Source organism: Ursus maritimus, unplaced genomic scaffold (assembly GCF_017311325.1).
Source record: "Ursus maritimus isolate PB19 unplaced genomic scaffold, ASM1731132v1 scaffold_2, whole genome shotgun sequence".
Lineage (NCBI taxonomy): Eukaryota > Metazoa > Chordata > Mammalia > Carnivora > Ursidae > Ursus > Ursus maritimus.
Genome location: NW_024424452.1, coordinates 15,404,274 through 15,422,779, shown reverse-complemented (window position 1 = coordinate 15,422,779; position 18,506 = coordinate 15,404,274). Strand labels below are relative to the sequence as shown.

Below are 18,506 nucleotides of genomic sequence, written 5' to 3'. Positions count from 1 at the left end.
CAGGACTCAATCCCAGGACCCTGGGATCACGACCCAAGCCGAAGGCAGTTGCTTAACCGACTGAGCCACCCAGGTGCCCCTTGCTCTTCTTTCTGAAGTTCCATGTTTACTTCTTATCATTTACTTTAGCCTGAAAAACTTTCATTAGCATTTCTTTTAGAACAGGTCTGCTGGATACAAATTTCCTTACTTTTCTTTCAACTGAGAATGTTATTTTCTTCCATTCCTGAAGGATAGTGTCATAGGTTGATTGGTCTTTTCTTTCAGCACTTTATACTTCAGTGTCTTCTAACTGCCATGGTTTCCGTTGAGTAATCTGGTCATGCAGTGTATAATGTGTTGTTTTCTTCTAGCTGCTTTTGGTGTTTTTTCTTCTCTCTGGTCTTCAAAAGTCTGATTGTGATTTTTTTTTTTTCAGTTTGTCTTTGCTGAGCTTCTTGATTATGTAAATTTTTGCCTCTTACTAAATTTGTGAAGCTTTGGACCATTATTTTGAAATAATTTTTTCTGCCCCAGTCTCTTTCTCTTTTCTTTCTGGAACTCCAAAGATAACTATTAGAACTTTAAAAGTAGTTCTATAGGTCCCCAACACTCTGTTCTCTCTTTTTTTTTTTTTCAGACAAACTTTTTTATTAACATTTCCCAAACAATCTGTATGGTTGTCACTCTTAGTTCCTTAACTGGAACATGTTGGACCCTGTTGACACGAAAAGCTTTGGATAATGAAACGCAAGTAGGGGATCAGGAGCTGGGGAAAGGGGTGGGAAGAAAGAAAATGATGCATCACTTTTCCTCTAGATCTACTTTTTTTTTTTTTTTTAAGATTTATTTATTTGTTTGAAAGGGGGTTAGGGCAGAGGGAGAGAATCTTTCAAGCAGACTCTCCGCTGAGCGTGGAGCCCAATGTGGGGCTCAATCCTGCAGCCCATGAGACCATGACCCGAGCCGAAACCAAGAGTCGGACACTGAACTGACTGAACCATGAGGCACTCCTTCTCTAGATCTACTTTGATTGTCACATGCAATTTCAGCTGGATGGCACCTTGTCACATGACTGTGTTCTTCCAATCCATGGCTCCTCTGTAGGCTGTTTATCAGTAAAGACCACAGAGCAGTCCTGTTTTGTGGAACCTTCTGCAGTGATAGAAATATTCCTCTGGTCTGTCCTGTACAGTAGCTTCTAGCCACATGCAGCTGTGGATCATTTGAAATGTGACTCGTGCAAAGGAGGAACTGCATTTTTAGTTTAATTTAATTATTATTTTTTAAAGATTTTATTTATTTGCCAGAGAGAGAGAGAGAGTGTGCGCATGCATGCTCACACAAGCAGGGGAAGCAGCAGGCAGAGGGAGAAGCAGGCTCCCCGCTGAGGAGCCGGATGTGGGACGTGATCCCAGGACCCTGAGATCATGACCTGAGCTGAAGTCAGACTTTTAACCAACTGAACCCCCCCCCCCCAGGTACCCCTGTATATCTTCTTTGATGAGGTGTTTGTTTAGGTCTTTTGGCCATTTTTTAATTGGGTTGTTTTCTTATTGTTTTAAGAATTTGTTGTATATTTTGGATAACAGTCCTTTATCCTGTGTCTTTCATAAATATTTTCTCCTAGTCTGTGGTTTGTTTTCTCATTTTCTTGATGTCATGTTTCACAGAGCAGTTGTTTTTAATTTTAATGAAGTCCAGTCTATCGGTTAATTTTTTCTCGGATTGTGCCTTTGGTATTGTAGCAGAAAAGTCACCACCAAACTCAGGATCATCTGGGTTTTCTCCTGTATTATCTTCTAGGAGTGTTTATAGTTTTGCATTTTACGTTTAGGTCTAGTTGTCTAGACAGTTGTTTTCTAGGTGGTAGAGAGGTGGATTCCTGGTTCTTCCCACCCTGCCATTTTCCCTGAATCCTCTCTGTTAATTTTTTTCCTTTCCCCTGCCCCTCTTTGTTGTTCAAACAAGATGATTTCTACTGATCTGTCTATAAATTCACACTTTTGTCATCTCCGTTTTGTTAATAAGGCCAGCCAGTGAATTTTTTATTTCATACCTGTTTTTAGTTCTAAAATTTCCATTTGTTTATTATTTATAATATTTTTTAATGAATTTTTTAAATTATATTATGTTAGTCACCATACAGTACATCCCTGGTTTCTGATGTAAAGTTTGATTCATTAGTTGCGTATAACACCCAGTGCACCATGCAATACATGCCCTCCTTACTACCCATCAGCAGCCTATCCCATTCCCCCACCTCCCTCCCCTCTGAAGCCCTCAGTTTGTTTCTCAGAGTCATAATTTCTGTCTCTTTCCTGAGAACTTACATTATTCCACTCATTTCAAGAATATGTTATAATAGCTACTTTAATGTCTTTGATAATTCCAACATATGGGTTATTGTAGGTTTGGTATCTGTTGATTATGTTTTCCCTCGAGAATGAGTTGTATTTTCTTTCTTTCCATTGAGGTAATTTTAAATTATATCTTGGACCTTTTCAATATTATATTGTTTAGACTTGATCCTGTTAAAAGCCTCTGGTTAATGTGGCTTTTTTTTTTTTTGGTTTCTTTTAGCAGTCAGTCAACCCAGTTAGGTTCACACCTCAAGTCTGTTGCCTTCCATGGGCAAGGATTTCTTTTTTTTAAAGATTTTATTTATTTATTTGACAGAGAGAGAGAAACAGCCAGCAAGTGAGGGAACACAAGCAGGGGAAGTGGGAGAGGAAGAAGCAGGCTCCCAGCAGAGGAGCCTGATGTGGGGCTCGATCCCAGGACTCTGGGATCACGCCCTGAGCCGAAGGCAGATGCTTAACAACTGAGCCACCCAGGCACCCCCAGTTTTATTTTTAAAACCTTTGGTCTGCAGTTTTGGATCTTTTTGCAAATGAGCCTGGAGTGGTGGTTTAACATGTTCACTTCTCAGTGTGTTTGCTGTGCTGAGTCTGTTGGGTTTTTGTTGTTTTGGGGCTGTTCTGCACGTGAATAGCTCAAGCTGAACCTAGGGTTTGTGCTAATTGATGCTCAAATATAGGGGAATCTCCTTCTCTAGCCCACCTCTCTGGGGTTGCCCCTGTACTCTTTGACCCACTTGAGCCCCCCCTTTTGGTTCTCTGGCCATAAGTACTGGATTTCTTCACAAGTACTGGGTTTAGCTGCCCGCACGCACGTAGGGTTGTTACTGGTGCCCCCCTTAGAGCAAAGCAAGAAGAGATAATGAGGAAAAGGGGGAAAAAGATATTACTTGGTGCTCTGGACCACAGAGACTCTTGTCATGGCTACACTCACTGCCAGGGCTCCTGGGGGAGCTGCCCTTGAGCAGAGTTTCATCCAGATTTCTAGGTCTCCGGGGCCCCTTTCCCCAGTCTTCTGGCTGGAAAGATGGAATTTCGGTTGGAGTTTTATCGCCTGTTGGAACTACCACCGTAGCTCTGCTGCGGCCTGAGGATCAGGGCTGTGAGAGATAAGAGAAAACAAAGTGAAAGAAACTCATGTCCCCCCACACTAACTAGTTCTTCAAGTTTATTTCCCTCTGCACTCCACCTACTTTTGTATCCTTTTCAGAGTCCTTAGGTTATTCCTTTTGTATTTAGTCCTGGGGATTTTTGTTGTTGTTACAATCAGTAGAAAGATTGGCTTTGGTGGTCTCACTCTCATCTTACGTACAATGCAAGTCCTGATAGTTGGTTTTTAAGATCTCTTCTCAGTATTTGTCTGGTCTGGTGTATTACTTCCCGATCCCTACATTTTTTTCTGCTACAAATATGCACCTGGCTACCATTGGAGAAACCCACAAAATGGGGTGTTTGGCTGGTTCAGTCAGTAGAGCATGAGACTCTTGATCTTGGGGTTGTGGGTGTAAGCCCCACATTGGGCATAGAGTTGAATTAAAAAGAAAAGAAAGGGGCGCCTGGGTGGCACAGCGGTTAAGCGTCTGCCTTCAGCTCAGGGCGTGATCCCGGAGTTATGGGATCGAGCCCCATATCAGGCTCCTCCGCTATGAGCCTGCTTCTTCCTCTCCCACTCCCCCTGCTTGTGTTCCCTCTCTCGCTGGCTGTCTCTCTCTCTGTCAAATAAATAAATAAATTCTTTAAAAAAAAAAGAAAAGAAAAGAAAAGAAAAGAAAGAAACCCACAAATGAGAATTGTCCTGCAATCTGATTCATGACTGGCCATAATCTATGTAAATTTAAAGCAGATTGTAATATTCAGGGAAATTCATTTTTTCCATTTGTGATCCTAAATTTGAGGATTTGTAAATTTCATCGTGACTTTTTGGTGCCTGTGTTTCATTGTGGTTGATTTCTGGAACAGATCGTGCTCCAGGGTTTTTATATAGGTTGTCAATGACAGCCGGAAGCAAAAGCTGCAGGCAGTGTTGTTCTACAAACAACCAGTAGAGGGGGCCGGCAGGCTGATTTCTCTGTAGAGGCCTGGCTCCTCCTCTGAGGCGTTGCAAACCATCGCAACCCATTGGCTTTCCTTGGCCTCAGTGCCTATGACCCAGGGGCTGCTTGCCATATGCCGTCAAGACCTGGACCATCTTGTACTAGCCAGTGCCATATAAGACAGGAATCACATTTATAACAAACTGCTGAAGTGTTCTTTAATCCTTATATTTGCATATCCCCTTAGAGAGTTTTTCTCTACCATCCTTTCAGGGAGAGGAGATTCAAGATAATAGCCCTTAAATCTTCTAGTTCTCATGGTACAAAGTGGAACTTTATTAATTTGCTTAAATACCTCCACTGTTAGAGTCCTTGAGGGTATAGTAGGAACCATGTTTTTTAACTTCATAGCTTTATTCAGCAAAATGGTAGTATTGAGACCCAACTTGAAGATACTTGAACACTAAATCCTGTTATTTTTCTATAGCATGTTCATTCCCCAAAGCATTTGGTTCTTTAATCATTTAATTTTTGCTTGAGGCATTTAGGTCTTAAGAACCGCAGCCTGGCTTACGGCCCCAGCTCTCATCCCGAGATCTCCTCCCTGAGACGTACAGCTGTGTTTGCCAGGAATAGAGGGACTTGCCTTTGAGACTCAGCTTAGTTAGGTTTGTAAATAACTTTGAGGCCCTAAAAGGGGCTCCTCTGTACATAGATTACTCTGGGGGTTTGGCACCATATTTGGAACATGTATTTCTAGGGCCCGCAAAGCTCAGAGGAGATGGATGGGTTGTCAGGTTTCTCTAGACCGTGGCTACTTTCAGAGCATGGAATCCTGCCCCAGGTCTCCCCCGTGTTCAGTAGTTGTCTCTTGTTTGCACTTTTCCTAGAAGTCAGTCCTGCCTGACTCTTTCTTCAACTCATCCTTGAGCTTTGTCTCTATGTGGGGGTACAAAGGTGGACACAGTGTAAGTGCTATGGTAGGAGGGCCACAGTAGAGAGACACTGAAGTGTTGGAATTTGAGTTTATCATTTTGTCTCTGGGAGGTGACACTGGGTTTTAATATAAAGAAAGAGTGAGCCGGGTGCAGGTGAGTTAGTTCGTTCTGAGCAGAGGGAACATGATGTGCTAAGGCACAGAATCAAGTAGCCTGATGCTTTTCTGTGCAGTGTTTAGTGCCATTTAAATGGGATACGAGTGCTTAGGGAAAGCAAAGGCATATGAACCTTGAGAGATTGACAAATACCGAATTTCAGTGGGTTCTGGAAACTGAACTAAGGAAATTCAAATTCATGTCAAAGCCTGTGGGGACAACAGGAGGATTACATGCAGGATAATGAGGTGGCCAGATTTTCACCTTTTGAAAGGTACATTATTTGTAAGTGAAGATTGGTTTAAAAAGGGGCAGACCTCTGAGGATAGAAGCCATTGTCCTCTACCCAAGAATTGTGGCTTATAGAAATGGTGAGGAGGGGACGGATATCTTGAAAGAAGCAATCTTTTAAAAAAAGAAACAAACAGTTGTGAATTCTCGGTGATTTGATACTGGCAGTGGGTAAGAGGGAGGAGGCAAGGATGACCCTCAGGCTTCTGGCCTGGGCGTTTGCTTCTTTTCCAAAATGAGAAGTTGAGAGAATGGAGCTGGTGCGTAGGAAAGGGCAGTCAGATCACTTTGGGGTGTGTTGAGCTTGAAGTGTGTCTCAGGTGTTTAGGAGGAGATATCTTGGTGGCAGGTGGTTGCAGAGATCGGGAACTTAGGTCACATAGCATGAACACGTGGACTTCTTGCCTAGAACCTTTAGTAGTGGATGCGACTGTGAAATTTGGGTGAGGAACTCAGTAAGGGGGGTCAGAAGGTGGAAGATGGCACCACGGGAATGCTACAGAAGCGGCAGCAGAAGAAAAAGCCTAGAACGAGATGAAGGACTAGCAGGATAAGAGAATCAGGAAAGAATGGTGTCGTGGAAGCCTCAGGGGTAGATAGTTTGAAGGAAGGGCGTGATCAACAATGTCCGATATCACAGAGAGGGTAGAACAGGACAGAAGCATTCCCTAGAGTTGTCCGTATGGAGGTCACCAGGCCCTTTGGCAAGAATAGTTTTGGTGATTGGTTGGGGCAGGAGCTAAAGTGCAGTGCGTTGAAAGTGAAGGGGAGAGAGTAGAGACCATAAAAATAGGCTTGGTTATGAAGTGAGGGGGATGTTTGTAACCCCTGCCCCCTCAAACCGGAGCCTGCGGTGAGTGTGGTTCTGCAGTGCTCAGCTCTGTGAATGTGGGAGCAGAGAACAACTTGGTTGGTTGGACTCCAAGTGGGCTTTTTCAGGGAGCAGCTGTGAGTGTTTTTGTTGCTAGAAGACTTGCGAGATCCTTTTGTGTAACTGAGGAACATTTCCAGCAGTTCAGAGCCTAGCAGGATAATGACCGGTCGATGAGCTGACTTCCATTGCTTTGACTGATTGTAGCAGAGATGGTCCTTTATTCAGCTGTATTTTTTTCTCTTTTCCTGCTCTTTCTCTTTTCTTTATTCAAATAAATAATTTTATTTGGAATGAGGGTTCGTATTTTCCAACTCTGTTGGGTCTTTAAAACTGCTTGCTGGGGGCGCCTGGGTGGCTTAGTTGGTTAAGCGTCTGACTTTGGCTCAGGTCAAGATCTCAGGGTCCTGGGATCAAGTCCCGTGTCCGGCTCCTCGCTCAGTGGGGTGTCTGCTTCTCCCTCTCCCTCCCTCCCTTTCTCTTTCTCTCTCTCTCTCAAAAACAAACAAAAAACTTGCTTGCTGGTCTTATTCCTGGCCCCATCCTAACCTCTCAGGTGGTAACTTCACTTCTGCATCACCGAGAAAATTATCCAAAATGAACTCCTTTTCCTTCATATCCCCTCAGACTTGCTGTTTCCCCCCACACTGCTGTGGTCTCCGTGAACATGATGAGCCTCTTTGCTGAAACTCTGGACTTTTGTTTTTCTGAGGGTCTTTTCCCCTTTCTCCCCTATAATTTCAGTCTTTCCTCATGCTTATCTCCTTAGCTGGCAGACATGCTCCAGTGTCCCTCCAGAACCTACCCTCCTCGGGTTGTAATTGCTGTCTTACTTCTACCTGTCAGGAGGTTATTTTGGTCTGTGGTGCTGAGCAGAACCAGACCCATAACCACTGGGAGCAGCAAAGGTCAGTGTCTAACACAGCCAGTCTACGCTGTGCGGCCTCATGGGAATCCAGACCCTCAGACCCGTGCCTTCTTCAGGCTCCGCGGTGCTGACACTCTGTCCGCTGACTCAGAGTCCTGGTGTTGGAGCTCAGTACATCCACGGGCTGCCCCAGTCCCTGCCACATCAGCTGCTTTCCCGGGCACCTCACTGTATCTTCCCAGGGCCCAGACTGTGGCTTTTGGCCTTTTAGGTGCCACAATCCCCGTGGCTTACGATCTGCTTGGTCCCATCTGTCCACCTGGCTCAACAGTGCTGGTGGAAGGAGGGTATTTTGCAGGTCCCAGATCCAGAGCTGGGGCTATTGCTGGCAGCATTCCTCCTCCACCTCCAGATGCCTTCCCAGTGCTGCTCAGCTTACAGTCACGCAGGGAGCCAGTGTCATTGGAACTCAGTGGAAGGGAAGCCTCTTCATGGGTGGCTTAGCTGGTGGCTCCAGCATCTGGTGAGGAGCCAGGCCACCAGTGTGCTGGGAAAGACCTCACGTACCTTCGACACGATCACAGTTTGGCGACCTCACGTTTCACTTCAGACACAGGTTGCGGGGTCTTTCTGGTGCCCAAACTTTTCAAATTTAATGAGAACCATATTATGGTAGCAGTATCTTCCTGAAGCATTTTGTTGTAGGGGAGGTAGCCGTTCATAAACTAATGTAGGCGAAGCAGCCCTAAGGATCTTCCTTGAATTCCTCCAGAATTATACTGTACCATACTGGGTCTTTGCTTTTAGTAATGAAATATCAAATTAGGCTTGGAGGGAACGTTCATCTTCCTAAGACTTAAAGTTGCCGAATTATTCTGCTTGGTCGTTAGTCTCCTTTAAGTCTTTGATTTATAGTGCATGTCATAAATAAAACACTTTAGTTGTCTGACTTTGCCTATCCGTCCTTGCTCCACGTCCCACCCTCAAACCTTGTCTTCTGTTCCTCCTGCCATTCTCCATTGAATCAGAGTTGCAAGGTGGGCCAGTCAGACTAAGTTCCTTCTCCTTGCACATCTCCCCATGTGCTATCTTTAACTAGTCTTTCACAAGGATCCTCTGAAACCCCATCTGTACTCTAAGCACAGACCCCATTGCTTCTGCTTTTACATCTGCCTCTTAAGACCTTCCTCACAGGTGGTTTCATCAGACATGAGCCAAACCTGAATTTTCTTTGGTGCCGGAAAAACTGAGGTTCGTTGAACAAAGAACTTCAGTACAAACTGTACTGAAAACCAGTTTGCTTAAAATCTGAGGGGCAGTGAGGAGGATGCCTTTCAAAAGCCTTATCACTTTAGAACCAAATAAAGGGGAATTTTCAGATCAAAATTTGGTTGCCATTTATTGTCAACCTGCCTGATGCAGCCACTCATGGCTCCTGAGAATTCCTAAGCTGGGTTAATGGGGTCATATTGTGAATGCCTCACCTCCGAGTGATTTGAGTCCAGTGAAATCTCATTAGGGTTAAGAATGTTTGGGGATCCTTAGTACTTTGATTTTTTTTTTTTTCTGAAATTGGGCTTTATTTTATCTTGTAACTTCAGTTCATCTAAATGTGTTCTGTACATGTGACATTTGGCTACACCATAGATTATCATGGAAATTCTCTGTTGTATGTTTCTCTTTGCACTGTGGCGTACTTGTGAATTTTTTTATACTCAAAATGTAGAGTGAAGACTGTTTTGAAGATTTTAATAAAGTGGTGACGCTGCATTACAGAAAAAATAAAGGTTATTTTCTCCACAGTTAATCCTCGGTCCCCACGGGCCCATTGTCACCACCACTGTCATTCCACCGAACTACTTGCACAGGCCACTGTGCCCTCTTTTTTTGCAAATCCAGTGCCTTCTATACTGTCAGCCTACTCTCCCGCCCTTCGGCATGTGACATTGTGGCTAATACCCTCTTCCTGGAGCTTTTCCTCTCTTGGTTTCCCTAACACTCTCCTAGGTTTTCTTTGCCTCTATTTGCTCCTCCTTCACCACCTCCTCTCCCAGACCCTTACCTGGCAATGCTTTATGGTGCGCTGTCCCGGGTCTTCATTTACTCTGTAGTTGGTCTGTGGACTGTGATACCCACTCCCATGGTTTTGTATAACTCCTTGCTAATACAGCCAGCTCTGGTCTTTTTCTTTAGTCCTAGGTCACAGTAGGACTAAAACTAGACAAGTCTCTTCATTGTTCCAAAAGCACCACAAACTTGAATTCAGATTTCAAGTAATATATTTTTCCCAGACAGGCTAAAACCCTGACGCTGGACCCTGACTCTCCTCTTCCTTCGCCCTGTCCCCGCCCACTGAGGCTGTCGTCAGGTCCTGCTGACAGTGGCCAGGAGCATTTCACATGTCCAGCCCTGCCTCGTTTTTCCTCACCTGAGAGCATATCACTCCTTTTCTTGGTTGCTTTCGGGTGTCCACAGAGTCACGTGCAGCCTTGTAGTTGGAGCCCGTGTGGTCTTGTCCTGACTCAGCCTCATGTCCCACAGCCTCTCATGCAGCCGTTTCCTACAATTCTGTAATTTTTGTTTCTGGCCGTTTACTTGGACTGTTCCTGCCGTGACTCCCCATTCCGCCATCGTTTTGCCTGGAAAACCCTTCAGGGTCCAGTGCAAGGGTTTCCTCCTCTGTGAAGTCATCTTTGAGTCTAGAGTAAATGTTTGGGGGATTATGAGGAGTAGAACTTAACTACAAGTGCCTTCCTAATGACTGCCATTTGTGGAGAAATAGCTGTGTGACAGTCATTTTGAATACTGAATACTAGAAGCAGATGGTTAAGAACATGAGCTTTGATGGCCGAGTCCCAGCTCTGCCATTTCCTAGCTGTGTAACCTTGGGCAATTTATTTACCATCTCAGTGTTGATTAAGTCTGAGGGCTCAATGTGCTTGCCATATGGGAAGTAAGCAATAAATGGTAGCTGCTGGCACTATAAACGGAAAGATGTTCATCCCTCCTAACCCCCTGGTGAGATATTAAGTTCTATTATCATTCCTGTTTTACAGATGGTGAGACCAAGGCATAGGGAGGCTGGCTAATGTGCTGCTTCCCCGAATGCGGCTGTGGGCCTGTGGCTCATTCATCTGTTTATTTCAGAATGTCTTTAAGCTCAATAAATATTTACTGAGTTGAACTGAAAGATGAATGTGGAGCTCCCAGGTCAGGCTGAGAGGAGAGACTTAGAAATTGTCACCTGCACAGGGGTGGTAACTGAAGCTTCTTTTTTCTTTTAAGTCCTGTATCAGCTTCCAGAGTCCACACATTTCAGCCACCCCTTTAGCAATGAGCTAGATAGTGCCTTGTGACAGGTGATAATTACTGCCTTCAACTGTTACTTACATGTGCGTTAAAATTTGCTTGTATTTGTCTTTTTTCCCCAACTGGATTGTAAACTCTGTGGCCGGAGAACTGGGCCTTATACCTCTGTGCATTAGCCCCCGGCCCCCTTCTAGTCCTGGTTTTTGTTTCTAAGATAACAAGTCAAAATCTGATGTTTAGTATTAATCTAGAAAAGGAATTCTCAGCCATTTCTAAGTGATACCAACCAACCAAGATGATTTCATTAATCTTTACTTTCTATAATCTGTATTAAGAAAATGTTATTTTCTTCATATTTTTCAAATAAAATTTATTAAAACTGTATCTCTACTATTTGTCTTTTAATCCATACCTCTTGTTTTTAGGATTCTAATACACATTTGTACCCTCTAAGAGCCTCTGACATAGGCTCTCCTATTCCCATTCTCTCATTTTACAGTTGAAGAAACTGAAGGCCACGTTCCAACTGGTTCTCCCATTTGTTATCTGACACAGTGTTCTCTACACAGCTTGGTCAAGACTCAAGATTCTGAAGGGAAAAAGAGTTTTAAATGTTTTGTACTTTTCTTTTGACAGAGCTGAAAAGCTTCAGCTGCTGAATCACAGGCCTATGACTGCTGTTGAGATCCAGCTGGTGAGTTAAGGAGGCCTGAACGTGAGGGGATTGGTCTCTGGGCCTGAGAGGGAGGAAGGGTGATACAGCTGAGACCAGACAAGGCTGGAACTGCCATTTCTTGAAAAGACTGCACGACTACCCGCATTTCATAAGTGAAAGGAGACCTCACCAGTTTGATCCTACTTAGTATGAACTTAGTGAAAGTAGAAGAGTAGAGGAAATTTAGTTCCTTCCTTAGGGTTTGGGCCTGTATCTTGGCAGCTCTTTGTCTCCCTTGATGTCCTACCCCATTCTGGCCATTGCTTTCCTGTAGGGGTTATTGCCAACCAGATGTTGCATGAAAACAATAGACTCACCATGACTCTGGCAGAATTTCTCCTCCCCGACTCCCACCCTTCGACCCTACTCTTCCTGTTTCTGTTCTTGGTTCACGGAGCACATGTGCACTTCCCCCCATGCTCTCATTCTCTCTCAGCCTCCTGGCCCAGTCTGCCAAGCCAGAAACCTGGAAGTCATTCTCTGCCTTTGATCTCATATGCACTTAGTCCCCAGGTTCTGCTGCTTCTGTCTTCCCTTGTTCTCTCTTCTCTCCCTGCTGCACCGTGTTCGTTTCTGTCATTTCTCAGTGTGGCTCGCGCAGTTGTCCTTTCTCGTCGTCCCTGCCTCAGTCTGGCCCCTCCAGTCCACCTTCTCCCCCGCGGTCAGAGTTCACTTTCTGAAACCACAGACTTGATTGTCTTGTTTCCCTGCATACGACCATTCAGTGGATTCTCATCACTTGCAAGACTACACAGCAATCACAGCATAAAGCTTTAGAATTGTGCAAGGGAGCCAGAGTAGAAGCCACACGTGGTCTGAGGAGAATATGAAAATGAGGCCCAGTGAGACAAACTGAGTGGTTGCCGGATTGGCGTACTGGGCAGTTTCCCTCTGCCAACAGGGCAGAGAACACCGTTCAGCTCCAAATATTAGGCAGGCCATGTAACTGCCAGTAAAAACAACAACAACAACAACAACAAAAAAAACTGATTGGAGAATTAAGGAGTTTGCAAAGTCAGTTTTAGAAGTACTGATCCTTTGTCAAAGTTCCTTCAGAAAAGTGTGGAAGAAAGTAGCCAAAAATACCTATGATGTTTAGAGTTGTTTTAAAAGAACGCTTTTTTTAAAGGGTCACGGGGCATTTAATTTTTGACTAAAACTTTTATTGTCTTCCCAATGTTGTTTCTGTCCTTCAAAATGCACCCATAATTAAATTAGAAAAATTCCTTCCATAAAGGGTGACTTTCTGGGGAAACTGGCCTTTAGGCTAATTAGAGATCCTTTTTTTTTTTGGTACCCTTATTCTGATGCTTTCAACTGTGTTGGAGATTCAACTTAGAAAAGAAAAAACAAACGAATCAGCAAGAAACTAATCCATGTCCCTCTGGGTTAAAGATCACATGTTCTGTCTCCTCCAACTTTAATCAGCAACATATGTTATTCATGGCTTAATGACAGATGGAGAGAGGAGATGAGGATTAGCGTGACCTCATCCCAGAGCCTGTAGAAAGCTCTATCATTACTTGGTACGATTAGGTGCTATTAAGAGTGCCTACTATATGCCATGGGTTTTGTGGATGTCACCTTTAATGCCCTCGTCATAGTCTTTGCTAGTGAGCGGCTAACTGGGTCTGTCTGACTCAAAGCCTTACTTTCTCCTCCAAGCCGTGTGCTTTGCAAGTGAGAAGAAAGATGTGTGTGGCGTGCCCTGAGACTGTCTGTTCTTTTCTCCTTTTCGCAGGTAGGTAGTAGGTCTTGATAAACACTGTGTCTGTTGTTTCCCAGCAGTTGGACCATTTTATAGTCAGATTTTCCCCAGCCTGGGATTTGGCTACAAAGGGTGGCAAAACATTTACCAAGGCTTGTGGCAGTAACTCTTCTCCCAAGAGCGGGATAGGAAATGAGGTTTCACACAGCGTGCGAAGTACAGAGGACTTGAGAATTTCCCTGCGTTAACCTTACAGCCTTTTATTCTTCCTGCGTCCAGAAATATTTTCAGCATCCAGCATTTATTAGTGTTCAGTTTTGGAGGCTGAAGCTTCTTCTTTTAGTTAAACCTGAGCCATGATTTGTTGGGAGCCACAGAGCCACAGGTGACTGCCTGCTGTCTGAGGAAATGAGGACGCCACCAGCCTCTCTGATTTCTGCCATTCCCTGTCGTGTATTCGTTTGAGATGGTTTGTGAGCTCTGGCCTGAACAGCACTACCATATATGCCTGTTATAAGTTAGTGATTATAAAATGTCTTGGATTATGTAGAGTTTTATGGCTTACAAAACACTATAATATATGTTCTCATTTGGTCCTTACTGTAGACATTAATTCCATTTTACATTAGAGAAAAATTGAAATTTACGGAGATTAAATGAACTGTTCTGGGTCAGATAGCTACAAGTGTCCATACTTAATTAGGTTTGAATTGTTTTGTTGTTCTGGGTAAAGGAGGAAGTTCGCCTTGACAGCTTAGAGTGAGAAACAACCATCTTGGGAGTATAGCAGCCCAGTTTGACAGCCCCTAGGAATCGATATGGTCTTTGTATGTGATAAAAATTTATCATTGACCCATCTGCAAATACTTTGGATTTTTACATTCTGTTTGTCCTTATATTCCAAGCAACTTGAAACCTCAGGTGTTTGAGAACGTTGAGATGGTGCTTTGTGTTTCTTTATTTGGGCTCAGTTTCTTCTCTGTTGGGAAGAAAAGGTGAGGAGTAATACACTTAGTATCATTTTACCTTGATCCAAGAGGGATTAGTAAGTGTCTGGTTTCTGAAAGTTTCTTTTTTGTGTATATGTGTTTCATTTTGCTTAATGAGGTTTAGGTTTTCTTCTGTGACTGGGAATCTTGGTTCGAAAAGGAAAGTGTCTGACCCTGAGGGCTGTGTGCTGGCGAAAGCTTCTGCTCTTCGGCCCTCTTGCCACGAACACATTTAGCTGACACCTGATCTTCGTTTTCTCTGCCAGACCCAGAGATCAGGATGCAAGAAGGTGGCCTGTTCAAGTCTTCTCTATTTGGTTTTCTAAAAATGAAGACCTCTCAGAAGTCCTAGAATTAAATTCTTTCAAACCAGTGGACTCTAGTTTGCATCTCTGAGAGAGGAAAGCATAGAGGCATGGTGTTGTAAAAAGAGCTGGCATCCCAAGTCAAAAGACCTTGCACTACTTGCTGTGAGACCCAGGTCAGCTTGTCTTTATAATGCTGAGCCTGCGCTTACTCCTCTGTAACGTGTCCCGACGTGATGGACCGCGTGCTTGAGAAGCTCTGGCGGTGGTGATTCTGGGAAAGCACCGGCGCACATGCTGGTGGGAGGTTGTCTGTGTTCTCAGACTCGTCTGAATCTCCTTTCCCGCTTCCCCTGAGTCACGAAGCAGTTCATGATCAACTGCACATGCCAATTTATGAATTTGGAGACATTCCTCTCTCAAATGGAGATCATCTTTTCTTAGGATCAAATCATCAAATCGGACGTACCCCTTTCCAACTCCTTTGTATTTTGGAGGCAGTCTGTGTTAGATTACTTCCTTTTATACACCCTAATTTTGCATGTCTGGTTTAAAAAATGGGTTTTTGCGGTTTATTTTCTTACTGCGGTTCAGTAGTGGTTACATTTTACGGAGCCTTTGAATCTTTAGGAAATAGTCATTTTATTTCACAGCGTGATGGGAAGTAGTCCCATTATTTCACTCAGGATCTTCTCCATCCTAGAACACTCAGGATTATTCTCTGGTTGTAGAAACATCTTTGGACCTAGGTGAATGAAGAGACCAATGGTTTGCCAGGAGTTTGTGATGTGATCTTGGACACGTCACCGGACTTGATGAGTTTCTGTACTGTTGTCTGTAAAGTGAGGCAGTCAGACTGAAATCCTTTTCAGGGTTGTAAGCCTAGCCTGTCATCTTGTTTTACTTAAATCTGCTAGGATTTCTTGGTGGAATTCCTTGTGGTCTTAGTTGCCAGATTTCAGAGATTGCTGTGGGAGATGCCACAGAACAGAACCCTGGACACCTTAAGCTGTTTGTGATAGATGGCTGGTACCACTAAGTGAGCATGGGTAAGTAATTTGCCTGCCTGTATATTGCTCTTAAAAACATTGTTGACTATGTTTGTATTCATTAATATATCGAGAGCTAGAAGTGAGGCTAAGAAAGGTGGCTCATAATTGTGGATCGTCTGTATATAGATTTCCAGGACATGTCAAACTGGGCTTTAAGTGGACCTAATTTAGTGAGGCAGCGGGGGATAGTTTCCCAGCCGTCACTCATCAGGCTCTTGCTCCAGGTTCCCAGGAGATGACCAGGGCCGCGTGGTGTGTGTTGGATTGATTGTCAGTGTTAGTGTTGGGCAGGCCTGGCTTGGGATTCTCATTCTGTCCTTTGCCAGGACTGTTGTGAGGGTTAAAGAAATAACAGATATGAAGTGCTGTGTGCAGTCAGGCACATGAGCTCCCTGAAGAGCTGTTAGTGTGGTGGGAGTGGGGACGAGAAAAAAATAGATAAACCATTTGGCGCGCAGTGGGCAATCGTCAGATGAGTTGTTGATATAATTCATAAGTTACAGCTGTGCTTGTGAAATACAAAAGTATGTAAAGTGCCATTTCACTCCCTGGAGGTGCGTTTTCTTTGCACATACAACATATTCATGTGTGCATGTGGATGGGTATAGAACTGGTAGGGTTTTCTGTCTCTTTGAAGAAAAATGCTAACCTGCAACTTGCTTTTTGCCCCGACCCATTTTGAGCAGTCGCATAGGAATTGGCGCTGGCTTCTCCCTCCCTTGGAGCCAGGATGGAGAGGACCCGGCGACCTGAGGGGGCTCTGGAGCCGGGCCCCGAGCTCGGCATGCCAGAGGCCAGCGGACTGCGGGCAGGGGTGGACTCCGCCTGTGCGGCTCCTCTGTAACCCTTAGAGGTTTTCTTCTGCAGATGGTGGAGGAGAGTGAAGAACGGCTCACAGAGGAGCAGATTGAAGCCCTCCTCCATACCGTCACAAGCATTCTGCCTGCTGGGCCAGAGGCTGAACAGAAGAAAAACATGGATGACGTGACGATGGATGAAGAGGACCCAGCATAGAGGAGCACAGCCGTCCCGACCGCCTCATGAAACTGAAAAGCCCGGCAGCCATTTGCCAGCCGTCCGGAGGATTGTTCATTTGTTCATTTCTATCCCAACAGGCCTGATTTCGTGGTTGGTTGGAGAAATCACAAAAATAAGCTAAAAAGAAGTACTTATGCCTCTGGGAGATGAAACATGGTGAAGACAGACTGAGGCTTTCAGGGCAGAGAGCTGAAGAGAAGAGGACAGAGTCAAAGAGGACAATGACTGTGCAGCCCTCTGTGGTAAAAATACTTCTTCTGTGGCCTTCGCCACAGTTGTGGGCAGGGCGCCGTACACAGCTGGTGAATACTTGTGTTGCCTTTGATGGGCTGTGTCTTAATTAGTTTCATCTGCTTCCCTTGGAGCTTCCCAAGCAGGGGTGCTGAGCGCTGTTGGGGTGAGAGCTGAGTGAGGAGAATCCGGTTAGATGGCTAGAAACTCCCAGAGCAACACGTAGTTGCCTTAGGTTAGAATGAGCCGCTGAGCTTGGCTCACCTTAGAGGAATCCTTTCCTCGAGAACATCAAAGATAAGAGAAGAGTGGCCTGGCCAACCAACCCTTCATCAGGTCTGAAGGCTCCTTCCCTCTGCTGGCAGGGGTGTTGTTGACCAGCTCACTGTTCAGTTGGAAATGTTAGGGCACCAGCCCATACCAGGTGCAAAGCAGCACAGCAGGCTGCGTGGCGGAGGCAACGGAAGTACAGCGTCGGCCACCTTTCTGACCACCTGCGGTTTCCTGCCCTGAGACGGGAGCCCTGGGCACACGCCACCTCTTGAGGCCAGGTGAGCTTCACTTGCACAAGGGGCAGATTGTTTGCATCTTTTGAAAGGGCGCAAATAGGGACCGAATATGAAGAACCAGAGGTTGATTAATAAGAATTTGAATTTGTTGGCTATGGCAAGGTTGCATCAGTTTTCCAGTTTCAAATATTAGGATAATTACCATGTGAAGAGCTTGTTGATATTGAGGCTTCAGAGAGTTCAGTAGCTCCAGACGTGTGGTTGCCTTCGGGCCTAGGAAAATTGCTAAAAATTAATTTCCTACATTCGCCCTGCTCCCCATTTGGGGAAGAAAATGCCCACAGACATTAATTTTCCAAATCAGTACTCGTTTTGTTGTGAGATTACGTATTTTTGGTGCTGCTATTAATTGGATTACTTCCCACGCCCTTGCAGTTACAAGATTATTTCAACCTCCCCACCACCCCTGCCAGTTACAGTTATGTCATTCTTAACCTTGTCATCTGAGGATCAGCTGAGACCTGTTTACAGAAAACTGGAATTCATGAGACATTTGTTTTTAAATCTCTCTTCGGTATTGGGAGTTTTACCAAGAACTGTTGATTTATTTGTCAAGGCATCATACGGGGGTATCTGTGTCACTGTTTCGTTTTAACATTGAGTGTATTCAGTGCATTTTCTTAATGGATTAATCTAGTTAATAATACATTGTTTCCAAGTGACTGCCAATTTTTGGTATTTTTATAAATCTTTAAAGCGTTTGTTTTGCCATGGATAGAAAAATAAAATCTGACTTAAAAGGTAAAATGTGTGAATTTTTTGTTAAAAAAAGAAGTTGGATCTATTTAGGTCTGAAATCTATTTTAGATTGCAAGAAAATTTTAAGTTTCTGTATTTGGGGCCTGAATTTCACCTCAGTTTCTGATAATGGCAGGCAGTCTCTGGAAGACTTAAACTTTATAGATAAGAAACATATTCTGTATAATATTCCTGTCATGTTAATAGCATTTCAGAAATAAGATAACTTGCACAAGAAACTTAATCAGTATCATATCTGGGAAGGAGAGCTGGGGAACCTGGGAATCTTACTTTTCATTTTATATCCTTCATTGTGGTTTTAGTTTTTGACCATATGACTGTTGTATTCTTTAAAA

The 18,506-nt window shown here is 44.2% G+C and overlaps 1 protein-coding gene and 1 pseudogene across 7 annotated transcripts in view; both read left to right on the top strand.

The window, feature by feature from the left end:
• The window catches only part of LOC103670180 (CGRP receptor component), a 45,816-nt gene extending 27,662 nt beyond the window's left edge, over positions 1-18,154 (top strand). For 2 of the 7 annotated variants that reach the window (XM_008698585.2, XM_008698590.2), the window contains 2 exons: positions 11,442-11,499; positions 16,442-18,154. In XM_008698585.2, coding sequence (XP_008696807.1) covers positions 11,442-11,499; positions 16,442-16,588 — 205 coding nt within the window. In that variant the 3' untranslated portion in view covers positions 16,589-18,154. The other 5 variants (XR_570512.2, XM_008698588.2, XM_008698589.2 and 2 more) reach the window with 5 other exon arrangements.
• On the top strand, positions 5,813-8,618 carry LOC121103752 (annotated as a pseudogene).
• Positions 18,155-18,506: the final 352 nt, after the last annotated feature.